General features: G+C 35.7%; 1 protein-coding gene across 1 annotated transcript in view; it reads right to left on the bottom strand.

The window, feature by feature from the left end:
• Window positions 1-238: 238 nt before the first annotated feature.
• Window positions 239-12,611, bottom strand: part of PHIP (pleckstrin homology domain interacting protein) — a 108,898-nt gene continuing 96,525 nt past the window's right edge. Inside the window, exons 36-40 of the mRNA XM_036380897.2 lie at window positions 11,692-11,844; window positions 9,489-9,652; window positions 8,733-9,013; window positions 8,254-8,415; window positions 239-6,450 (exon numbers count right to left, since the gene is read on the bottom strand). Coding sequence (XP_036236790.1) covers window positions 5,804-6,450; window positions 8,254-8,415; window positions 8,733-9,013; window positions 9,489-9,652; window positions 11,692-11,844 — 1,407 coding nt within the window. The 3' untranslated portion in view covers window positions 239-5,803. The remainder of the gene's footprint in view (window positions 6,451-8,253; window positions 8,416-8,732; window positions 9,014-9,488; window positions 9,653-11,691; window positions 11,845-12,611) is intronic.

Below are 12,611 nucleotides of genomic sequence, written 5' to 3'. Positions count from 1 at the left end.
CTGCAGGGTCTAGTGAAAACCCTTACCAAACAGCAAATTCTGATCTCTCTTCAGAGTCAGAGAGTGTTCCAGTTCCAGTTCTGTCTGTTCCCACTTACCCACTCACTATACCATCCTACCAGATACAGCTATTCCATATTCCACAGGGAATCAAGAGGAGCTGAATTTAAGGAGTTCTGAAAAACACACAACCAATCATCCCACAGCACAGTAAATTACCAGATAGAAGCAAACACTGTTGGACAGCTTAGAAAAACATGTTTTCTATTTATTTAAAAATAAGTTTGTAGTTACTACATTGCAGTGACAGTAATTCTTACACATACATTCTAGTTTGTATAAAAGGATTCAAAGTATTATGCATCAAAACTAACATAGAAAGTGTCCACATAACAGTAAAGAAATTTCCAATCCATATGTACAAAAAGAAAGGGCACTGTTATCCTGGTGAGATACTTCAGGTTATATATAACATGATAATCTAGATTTCTGGAAGGAAAAAAGCCTTGATAAAGCTAAAGAATTATAGTTTTCAAAACTGTTACTCATTACATACAACAGATTTGTGTTTTACATAATTCTGTACAAAATAAGTGTAATTTTTAATCTGAAAATCTGTCAGTTTTAAAATTAACCTTTCTAGGTAATTTACTTGAAGTTGAGCTCCATTCTATACATATTGAAACATTATGACAGAATTTAATTCACACATGATCATTATCCAGTTGTCCACCACACTTCTGCAGTTTTAGTATGGTCCAAAAATGTAACTTCTGTATGGTCTCAATGCATTAGCAAACCAACCTGCACAGTTGTAAGCACAAAACAGTACGTGTACATCACGCAGTACATGATGGGTACTTCTATTTCCTTCTACTCCTAATTTGTGTGACCTCATTCTTTGTTCTTTCAGTGTAGAAATTCATAGTATAGTACTACTTTCCCTCCCTAAAATGTATTGTTTGTATTAATTGAAGTGAATTTCCTGATGTATTTATCTGCATTAAAAAGGACCCAAATGACTACTTGTCTCACTACATATCTCCTAAAAGCTAAATTTATTCACCCTTATTTTATTGCAGCATATAAGGTTTCTTTCTAGAGTGCCTTGAGGCTGTTAGAATCTTGGGAAAAGTGGGGGGAGGTGGTGAGGGGGAAGCAGCTAATCACCTTTTTCTGCAATTTAAGATGTCTTTTAATCTGGCTTCCTGGCATGTTTCCTTCTCCAACACACTGTAAAAGTGACATGGCGAATTCCCGCATTAAATCCAGCAGAAGCACAAGAGCACCTGGAGGTTAGCTCTGGTCTAAAAGCTACCTGCTGATTTCCCCCAGACATCATAGAAAGTCAGCAAGCTGTATTCACAATTCAAAAACAAGAAGCTACGTAAGCTGTCAGTGCCAGATTTGTTACTTGAAACACATTGTCAAGCCTTGACCAGATTTATGAAATGTAATACACTTTCCTCTGCATATGAACAAACAAGTATATACAGTAATTTACAGCAGAAAACTAACAGCCCTTTTATCAGTTGAATATCTAGGTCCCCTTGGAAACCAAACTGTTACAAGAACTTCAGGGATAAAAGAAAATATATACTCATTTTACACAGTTCATTTGCCTTCATTTCGGTCATAAACAGAAAATGAGCTTTTGCTGTTTCTAGGTGAGTTTTCAAAACCCTCTACCTTTTCTATCACAGCACTGTAGCAGAGTTATAATTAAAGATTTTATAACACTGTTAAAAAAAAGCAAAAAGAAAAACCTTTGACAATCTACTGTCAACAAAAATACACTATTTTAGAATAAGGTAAGGACTCGGGACACAGTGTAAATATTGTGGTATGGGTATATTTCAATTGACCAGTGATGTTAAAATTACATCAGCAAGATTCACATGCTACAAATAAAATGTGAATGCTGATGAAAGGGAGCTTAAAAACCTCTCACCTCCAATCTACTATATAAATACAGGGTGAAAGGGGTCCCATCCAGTTAAGCCTATTGCTTTTGAAGAACCAATCAACTATTTAACATGTGCCTAAATTCAAACTACACACTAAAGCATTTACTTGTAGTCCTCAATCCAACAAATGTGAGCAAAATATTTAAAAATGCGGTGCAAAAATCCTAACAAGCTTGAAATTACTGAATGGACAGACTTATTTTTTGTGTTGCATGTAGTCCTTTTTTTGGTAAGACAAAAGCCTCTGGCACAGAATTGGTACTTAAAAATATTTGTACAGCAGTATAGTGAATAAACTGTCTCTACACTACAATTTATTTTTGAATAGATATTAGTATCTATACGTGCTGCATCAGGGTCCTTCATCAATTAATAGCTTTACAAATATTAAGCCATAGTAATATTTAACTCAACCAACTCAACCTTACAAGTCTATCAACAAACTGATCACAGGTACAAACCGGACACTGTACAAATAAACATCTGTAAATCTTTATCACAGCAGTCAAATCACTGGAGGAAGACATTTCTCTGTGAAGTTGTATCACTGGTCACTGCCGAGTGACAAAGAGCTCTAGTTCAATATTGACAATAATAATGAACACTACAGTGGTAAGATTTCAGTTCAGTTCCCAGAGAACACACTCACAACAGAAACAGAGTGGGGTAAAGAGTTGTTAAGTATGTAGGCACAGGCACAATGATTCCTGTTAAACATTTAGAGCACACTTATGACAGAAGCAGAAGTATTTCCTCACTGGCAGTTAACACACTGTTATCCAGATACCACTCAGGAGCAAATACCAATTTTAACGTTTCCCAGTATAGCACAGAAGTACCAGAACAGTATCCTCATATCCATGTCAAATATAAACGAATTTAATGAATAAAACTGAGTTAATTGCTGCCAGATCATTTGCATGTATGTGGCCATGAAGCTATGTTATTTACAATGCAAATGTAAAACAATCACATGAGGTTTTGATACTCCATTTTCTGAACCAGTTGTTAGGTACTTGAGATGGCATTATAAAACATGCATAACTATAGATCTTAAATTATTTCAGAACACTGACCAATAGTTTATTGCTCACATTTAAAATCTAAGACTCTGTAATCAAAAGCTCTTTTTCTGTATTGATACAGTATCTTACAACCACCTCAAATAATAAATTTTTCCTCAACCAAAATACAGTCTGATGGTGACTAAAGTCTCATAAATAAAGTTTGCAACCTAGTGAAATTAAATTATAAAAAATATAAATTTTAAATAAATCTGGTATTAATTTCTAATACATGTTTAGCGTTGCTTCTATAAAAAATTGACCCAAATTATCCACAGTTTATTTTTAAAGGAAAAACATTAATGTGTCTAATAAGAATCAAAAAGTTACTGGCTAAAGTCACCGATATTACTGGGTGGGAAGCAGTACCCATGTTCTGCAGGTAAGGCCTTCTACCTTTGTAAAATTTAGATGTACACTCCTCTCCCTGCTGTTAAGGGAACACAGATTATTTCAGTCTCCAAACCTTACACACATGGTATTTTTGATATATAAATATATACATAAACATGCCATATAAAACATTATTACAAACGGAGTAAATACAGAAAATGAATTTTAGATATAATCTATTTTATATATTACAATGCAGATAACATCAGGAAATTACACATTTTCAAATGATTGCCTTCATCAGTGAGATTAGACAAAATTAACAAGTAGGATCAATCAGTTTTGAATTGTGAAGCTGTATTGCAACTGTACAAACGTAGCTTGTTATCTTACCACATGTTTAGTGACTCCATTTTAATCAGATGATAAAGAAATACTTGTTAGAACAAATAAATACACCGACAAATCAAATACAAACTATTCCCTGGCCCCCAAATTCAAATCCATAACAATTCAAAGAGGATCTGGAAAATATCTCAGCCATTTTTTGTAGCAAAATGAACTACCTAAAACTAGGTATGGTGGATACTCATCTGCTATCCACAGTAGCCTATTTATATTACTCTTGGTGGAAAATACCAATATTCTTTCTTCAAACTTTTAGGCTTTTTTTTTGTAAGAAAATAAAGAGTGAAGAATCAGGTCTCAAACACATATACAGAATCTGTGCAAATTTAATATCTTAATTCTGCATGTCTTCCCTTCCAGACATTGCAGAGGATGTGTAAAAACAAAAAAAGTATAACCAGAAAATTTTGGTTACATTTTTGTACCATACCAGATCTCAGTAAATACCACTTCTCATGTATTTTTTTCCTTGAAACTGGACAATACTTTTTTTAAGTGATAGAAAATGGTATTAAGGTTTGTTTGTAAAGGTATAAAATAACTAAATGTACCATAAACAAATAAATAACTGCTTTTCTTTTCCAGAGCAGTACATATAACAATACATTCCCCTAAGTCATATAGTTATCATTTACAATAGACAACTTAATTTTAGTAAGGATGCAAGAAATAATAGAATACAAGGCACAATCATTAAATGGAATTTTTCTTTAGGGTGTATATTGACATATGTCAGCGTGATATACCATAAAAAGTGCAGAAAAACACAATGTGCAATGAGACCACTGTATAAAACATGATTGCATAAAAAGTGATTTGGCCTTTTAACCCTAATAATTGAAAATAACCAATCTTCCCCTTAAAATTAAACTATAAAGTATGACATTTAAAATTTTCAATTCTAGTGCTATCTAAAAAATCCTGAAAAAAATTTATACCTGGGTAATATTTTAGACATATGTGTTTATGTATATATTAATATATACACATACACTATTCTTTGTAGGTCATTTCAGCCTCTTAAGCATGTCTAAAGTTGTAGAAACAACAATCAATCTGGATCAGAAAGTAAACATCATAATTCCATATCTGTCCTGTAATTTCCTTGAATCCTTTAACCAATTATACATTTAGACTAAAACATCTCTGTCAAAGGACCCCACCAGTGCATTATTTTCTACCAGAAGTACCAAAAAGGATACATTTCAGAACAATGTTAACAACTTACTATTTAAAACAAGACACAGCTTTTATCACTGCAAATGGTATGCTGTACTGACACTCAAAAAGAAAAAAAGGTTTTCCACTGCACTGATTCTCAGTCTTTGGCACAATAAACAGAGATTTAGTGATTGATACAAGAATCAAGGTCTGAAAAATTAGACATTAGTCAAACTTTTTCCAATGTGGATATATATATTTGTGATTACATTTTTGCTATGTTTGGCAGAACTTGGATAAACAATGGCCTGTGCTAGGCTTCTTTTGCAGCTGAACATTCCATCACAACTGAAATTAAACTTTTTCAGATTAGCAAAGTTTGGTATTTTATTATTTTATAGAAATGCAAGTGAATTTACTGCCACTTTTTGCCAAAGTCTGCCTTCCTAGGCGACTTGACTTTACAACCCAAGTGTACCTTGCTTGGTCAAAAATAGATTTCTGTTTTCAATTTGTGGCAATTAAAAGTTCTATTATCTTTTTCCAATTGTGTAGAGATATTACATACTACTTGAGCAGAGTAGCTCTGAACTCTGTACGTCAGTCAGAAATTGCTTCAATTATTCTCAACTGTGAACAAAATGACTGTTGAAATGTATAACCTATTTGGAGGGTAATAAATAGCAAAAGTTTAAAATATATATTTCTTTCAAAGAATGTTCTTTCAGTTTATCATTTTGCTAAATTTTTCTCCTCAAATCAGAACATAATCTTCTAACCCATAATAGCAGCAGGGAAGCAGAAGTCTGTTCTGCTGTTCCTTAACTGTACCTGCTTCATAGCATTCTGAAGTATAACCCTTGGTAAAAATTACCAACCAATTAAATTAGCTTTTGCTTTTTCAGTCAACTTTCGGACTCTGCCTCTGCTTGAAGTTCCAAAAGTTAAGGAGGTGTCTTCGAACAATAGCTGCCTTTGCTCTTCCTCAGAGTCATCTTCATTGTAAAAGGCTGTCCTCCTACCCTGGTTTCTAGTTCTCATGTGAGGTTCAGAATCTTTAAGCTCTTCAGAACCCTCCTCCATAGGCTCATGTGTCTTTTTCCTCCTGCTTCTTGTTTGCATTTTAACATTTGCAGGAGCTAAGACGTCTGAGCCTGGCTGGCGGCTCTTTATCTTCCTTTTTGGCTTTCTACCCCCTCGGCCTTTTCTTTGTAACAAGTCTTCCTTCACATTATTTTCAGAAAGAGAATTGCATGCAGTAGAAACAGAGGCTTCCTCTGGTAAATCCGTTGTGGTCTGGATTGTATTCTGCTCTGCAACCTTTTGCTGTTCAACAATTTGTAGCTTTTTTGGTTTCCTGCCTCTTTTCTTGTGCACCACCACTTCACAGCTACTGTTATTAGTCTCCACCTTGGGCTTCCGTCCAGGACCTCTTTTAACTGGAGGTTTCAAAGGCTGTCCTCCATGTCCATTTACCTGAATGCTTCCTGATGCCAAAGCATTGTTCTTGCAATCTGCTGTAAAGAAATGGTACAGAAATGTACACGTCACATAACAGACTTGCATTTACATTCATTTTCACACTGCCTTAATAAAACTCTTACTAAAATATCTGAATGGATTCACAGTGATTGCCAATCTGTCAAAATCTAAGAAACCCAAAGTTGAGCTCAGAGAGTTTTGTTCTACAATGGAATGAGGATTAACTTCTAGTTGGATTTAGCACATGGTAGCTGCAAGGAAAAAAAAAACCCAAGAAACAAAAAAAAGCCAGGAAAAATGCAGGGGGGGTAAAAGAAGGGGAAAAAAGGGAAGAGCTGAAGGGTTTTTCTCAAATGATACAACATCAGTGGACAAAACTCCTATTTTCTATCTGCAAAGATACTCTAAAAAGGTATCTAAAAGATACTCTAAAAAGGTTGCTCAAGAAGCATTGGGAATGATGCAAGGATTGGGAATGCTTCACAGTAAGTCATCTCTGGAGAAATAAAGATTTTCTTTCAACCTGAGGTACCGTCTTTTGTATCAAATTTGTACAGATTTCTCACACTAACAGACAGCAGAATGTACTTGCTTGGAGACTTTTACAGGGTATGAGTTTTCATTATGTGAGGGGTAATCAATTTTCTCAGCAGGGCACGTCACTGGACCTCTTAGAAAGGTGTTCTGACACCACAGCCTTGCCTAAAATATGGCCAAGAACAGGCTCATAGCCAGCATGGTAGTTCCTGCACCCCTTTCATGAAACACCCATGCACAGCTTCTGGTGTGTTTGAATGTGCACCATCATGCACTAAAAGCACAGGCCTCCTCTCTCCTATGAGTGGATGTGAGGAGACAGGACTATGTCAACAACATTCAGAAATCCCTGACATCCCATCCTGTAACAGCTGCATATTTAGCCATGCAGTGTGGGAACAGCTGGGACCCTTGTAGGAAAGCTTACAAGCAATGGACAGATGATTTCACTTATCAGATCAAGAGCTACTTTTTCAGAAGCATGGATGAGTAAGAAAGAACTCCTTGGGGAGAGGACTGCAAGGAGTAGGCAGATTAATTGATGGGACCCAATTTGCAGACTACTGTGTCCCCATTTTCAGAGAAAAGATGTTTAGTGGATCTACCTGCTTAAAGCATCTTATGAACATTTCAAAGCTCCTTCATAAACAGGAAAGCTTTCTGACGAGGAGATCTTATTTCAACCTCCACAGAAGCTTTGAATTTTAAGGTATTCTGACATCAAAAGACCAAGCAAGCTCACTCAGGAGATTTCATGAACTAGGTCCAAGCAGGCCATTCAAATATACTAAATAGAAGCAGTAAACACTGCATAGGGTTTTTTTCCTGTGCCAAAAAATGAAAGAATGAATTTGCAGCTGGGGTCCTCTGATCCTTATGCTTGCTGCTGCACAGAATGTCATCACACTCAGTGTTAGTGACCCAAATATAACCCACAGAAGTTTTATGTGATTAAACACACAGGATTTAAAGTGTGACCATGCAGAAGTCTGCTTTGGAATTTAGAAACTTTTAACATGACATTTGTAATAATTTAAATTAAGGTACAAGTTTGAGATGCTAACATCTCAAAATCATCTAAACAACAGTTATCACACCATGGAAACGGTGTCAAAACCATGCTAATTCATCAAGAAGGAAACTAATGGTGACTGAGTTGTTTTGTTAGATTTCCCTATTCTGCTAAATCATCATGCATTCTAATTTCCCTACCCCCAAATTACCATGACTAAAGTACAACACTACAGTCACTACATCAATAACTCTGAGGGTGGGGAGGAAGTTCCAGAGAAATTTGGTACCTTGTGGATTAACAGTGGAAGATTTTACTTTGCGCTTGATTTGCTTCTCTTTCTCAGGATTTTCTTTCGTGGAGTTATTCCTAGTGTTATGACTGTAATCAGATGGGGAAGGGTTTGATACAATATTCTGGTTCTTGGAATGTTTGGTTGAATTCTCCAGTACTAGAAGGATAAAAAGAAAAAAAAAATTAACTCAAGTAGATTATACTACATTCAATCTTGTTGGGCTAAAATGGAATTCATGTTCTACTACAAACAAATTGACTCCGTGATCCAAAAGGGAGAAAGCTTCCTAGATAAAACAACATAGCCTAACTTGTTCAATTTTCCTCTGAAGAGCCTCAAAGGCCCATCAGTTTGAAAACAGAACCAGTCTTAACTGAGAGAAAGATACTAGATTTCCAAAGAGCTGGTTTTATCTTTAAAAACATTCATGGCTTAATTAATAGAAAACCAAAACCAAAAGCACCCCAACTTGCCTGACTTTCCTGACCCTGCAGTAGTATTAGGCTTTGTAATTAAAGGCTTTATAGTTAAAGGCTTTGCTCCTGAAGAAGTGGATGGTTGCTCTGTGACAGCCACATCTGTTATCCCTCTGTTGCTTCGAGTCCGCACGAGGGAGGCGGCCTCAGCGGCTTTTCCGTTCATCTGAGGCGGAGCGTGTCTCAGTGCTGTCGACCGTGCAGGTGCAGAAGATGATGAAGTGGCAGAAGTTTCTGCCTTCAGCTGAGGTTTTATTAATCTCCTCTTCCTTTCAGGGCTGCAAAAGGAGTAACAATTTGTACCCTGGATGACCACCTTGTCATTTTACAGGAATAAATAAAATTAAATGCTAGTGTCTGAGATTGTGGGAGTAAAACAATCACCTCTGCATGAAGTATGTTAAAAATATGGCATTTACTGTGGAAATTCATGTAAGTTGTGAGCTTCTGGAAAGTGAATCTTTACAATAAATACTATAGTTATATGATAAAGCATGATGCCATCACTATCCTAACGATGCTGTTTTACTGTACACATTTAGCAGTTATTTGAATTTTAAGCACTTACACTAGGATAGCTCTAAGTAAAGTTTAAAACTCTTCCACATCATAGGGACTTGCATGTCAAAGCTACCATTCTGCAATATAGGGAATAGTAAAGGAAGTATTAAGAAAAAAACACACTAAGTTTTATTGTTTAGGTATGTCAAAATTTCACAGCATTTCATGAATACTGTAAAGGAATTAATGTACCTGGATGCAACACTACTGGAAACTGAGCTGCTTCTACTTCTTTTTTTCCTTCGTTTCTTTATTGTATTTCTTTTATGAAAGCGTAGGGCAGATTTATAATCCGATAAAATAGAACTTATGTGTTCTTCAAAGAAAGCAGAAAGGCGCAAGCTCATGCTGTAGATCTGAAAAGGAAAAGCCAGTAAACACGCTTGATACTTTTCCAAAGTGTCCCTTTACTTATTTATCACCAAACAAGAGCTAGAAAAGTAAAAAGTTATTTATATAGAAATGTTTTAGGGAAATTTATCATCTGTCTCAATAAATATATGCTAACCCATGTGTAGGTTTGCTCTAACCATTTTCATGATTTTGAAAAGCGTATCACAACTGAAAATGACACAGAAAAGGAAGAATTGGAAAAATGAGTCTTTCAATTGCCTTTCTAGACTGTATCCCTTTCTAGTTTCAACAGAAATCACAAAGAGAGATCCTTAAGGTAATTTTGCTGTATCATACCTAGGGTCAAGAAATCTTATTTTCTGCTCTATTAGCTTGTATCCTTATATCCTATATTTGAACACTCTATTCCTTTTATAGATGAATTGATACTACAAGTTGGCTGCAACAGGTACAATACATGTATTGGAATTATGTAGGTGCACTTTGTTTTTCCTGTCTCTAGACTTGGATGATTTACAGTGACTCCCAAATTCAGTGTAGATCACAAGTAATTATTTGAGCACAGTTGCTATTAATTCTGAAACAGAAAAAAAAACCCCAAAGTGACCTGTGCTTTGAGGAGACAATGAAACACAGAGACAATATTGAACCATTTTCTACTTAATGACACACCAAACCATCTGAGCGCCAGACTCGGCAGGTTTGACAGATTCTGTTACTGGAGACAGCATGCAAGGGAATGTGTGTCTGATGTGCCAAGCAAAAAAAAAAAAAAAGAAAATCTGATGACTTTAGGATTACTGTTCAAGAAAGCATCAGTGACATCAGTTTATGGTTCAAATAAGTATCAGTGACATCAAGTAAGATGCTAAAAATATAAGTGCATGACACAGTAAAAACATCACATTCAACTACATGTTGCATGCCCTGAAAACACATAGGTTCTAGAATATTAAAACTCTTGACATAAGAACCTTCCACTTCTGAGTAAAACAAAAAAAAGACAAATTTATTACTATACCAGTCTGTTTGGATGAAACATGAAAGAAATGAAAATGTCAAAAGAATCTATAAAACCACACAAAGCTAAAGATAATGTCAGGTATGATGAGGTCAAGGAGAGAAAGGAAAACCACAAAAGAATCCAGATCTGCCCCAAAAGCCCTGCCATTTGCTGGAGTTGAAAGAGTAATTCTTTTATGGGTTATGGCAGCCTCAACAGAGAGTGGGCCTGTCTGCTACTGACTGGAGAGTAATCACCGATCCTGCTAGTTACCTACTAAGAAATTTGTGCCCAAGTCTTAAAACAATGAAGTCCTAATGATTAACTTGGTATTTAGAACAGCCAAACATAAAAGCTGTTAATAATTCTGGTCTTAAAACCTAACACACATTAGTAGAAGAAAAGCTACACAGAAGCCTTGAACCCATGTAAATATGCATCCATGATTTAACTGCTATCAGACACTGCACCTACTACTAGCAGAACATCTCAGTATGAAGAGCTTTGTAAGCTGACACTTTGTGTAAACTGTCTTGTTTCCCAGAAGTCCTAAGAGCTTCATTACAATCCCACTGCACAGTAGTGAACAGCTCAGAATTTCAACATCCTCATCTGTCTATACCTGCATATTTCAGTTTGGAGCACCTTCAAAGTAGAGAGGCTCCCTGGGTATCTCTTTTGAAAATCTGGTTCCTTCCCCAAAATATTGGTTAAATTTCACTATTGTACTCATAATCCTGCTTCTACAGAACTTTTTTTCTATGTGGTTTTCCATTTAGACCCACCTTCTAATATTTACTTTTGGAACATATATGCAGAACATCAGAACTTTTGATATTTAAAAAGCACACATTCCTTTCTCTTCAAATACAAATCTGTAATAGTTTCTCAGAAATATTCATATTTTAAGATCAAATATAATTAAACTTGTTTTTTAAAAGCAACCAAATTACGCTGTCTCTCTGCTTTTTCAGTCCTATATTTTTCAGAGATGAGTGCTCTTTCAAACAACAACAATGGAAAGCAATAAAATCTTACCCTTGATCTTTTACTTGGTGTATAGGCCTTGGAATTGCTGAAAATAAGTCTCACATCTTTACATAACTCCATTGGTGACTCGTAGTTGCCAGCTTCCAGTGTTTCTCTAACAGTAGCAAAGTCCATAGGAGTGTCAATAATATCTCTATAATCCTGTTTGGAAATAGCAAAGCAATTTATTACAGTTTTTCTCCCAAGCCTTAATATATAATTTTCATTAGGATGAGTTTGATAAACCTGTTTAAGCAAAATGTCCTCTTTAGGTATGGAAGACTGCTGAAGATATTTTTCCCCTTTCCACTAATATACAACATAACTCCCTTGCAGACATACTCAGCAGGGTCAAGGTTAGAAGTTAACTGATAGATGATTTAATTCATTTTATAAACCTGTTTACTGAAACACAGAGCTCAGAATTTGGTGTCCTAAGGGTTGCATTACTGACACACTGACATGAAGATAACAGTGATATGAAAGTGTGACTACAAGCCTGCTGGGCGGCTTAGCAGCTCAAACTTAGGACTAAGACTAATACTGTTCTCACACATTAGCTTTAAAATATGAAGTTTGAATACTTGAGCCTGATCAGAGGCTTATTATCCTTTCTGAAACCTGAGCAGTTTCCTAAATGGAGACCCAACAATTTATGAATGTAATGAAGTATCAAAAACTCCACAGGCTTAGGTAGGACCCAAGTCAAGCCAATGACAGAAATTTTTTTTCCAGACAATGGAAGAAATAGAGACATGTTCATACAAGGAAAAGCTTAAATACCAAATTTAACCAAAAAGTTTTAGTTAATCCATCAGAGCAAACAGAAGCTACAGGAGTGCCTCTGCATGTTAAACAGGCTTGTGACTCCAGGGACCAGTGTGTTTCATGCCTAAGCCTAGCAGAGTGCTCTCTATCAGCTCATTTAA

The sequence above is a fragment of the Molothrus ater genome, chromosome 3 (assembly GCF_012460135.2).
Source record: "Molothrus ater isolate BHLD 08-10-18 breed brown headed cowbird chromosome 3, BPBGC_Mater_1.1, whole genome shotgun sequence".
Classification (NCBI taxonomy): Eukaryota; Metazoa; Chordata; class Aves; order Passeriformes; family Icteridae; genus Molothrus; species Molothrus ater.
The sequence above is the reverse complement of the archived record's forward strand: the minus strand, read 5'-3'. Positions and strand labels throughout refer to the sequence as shown.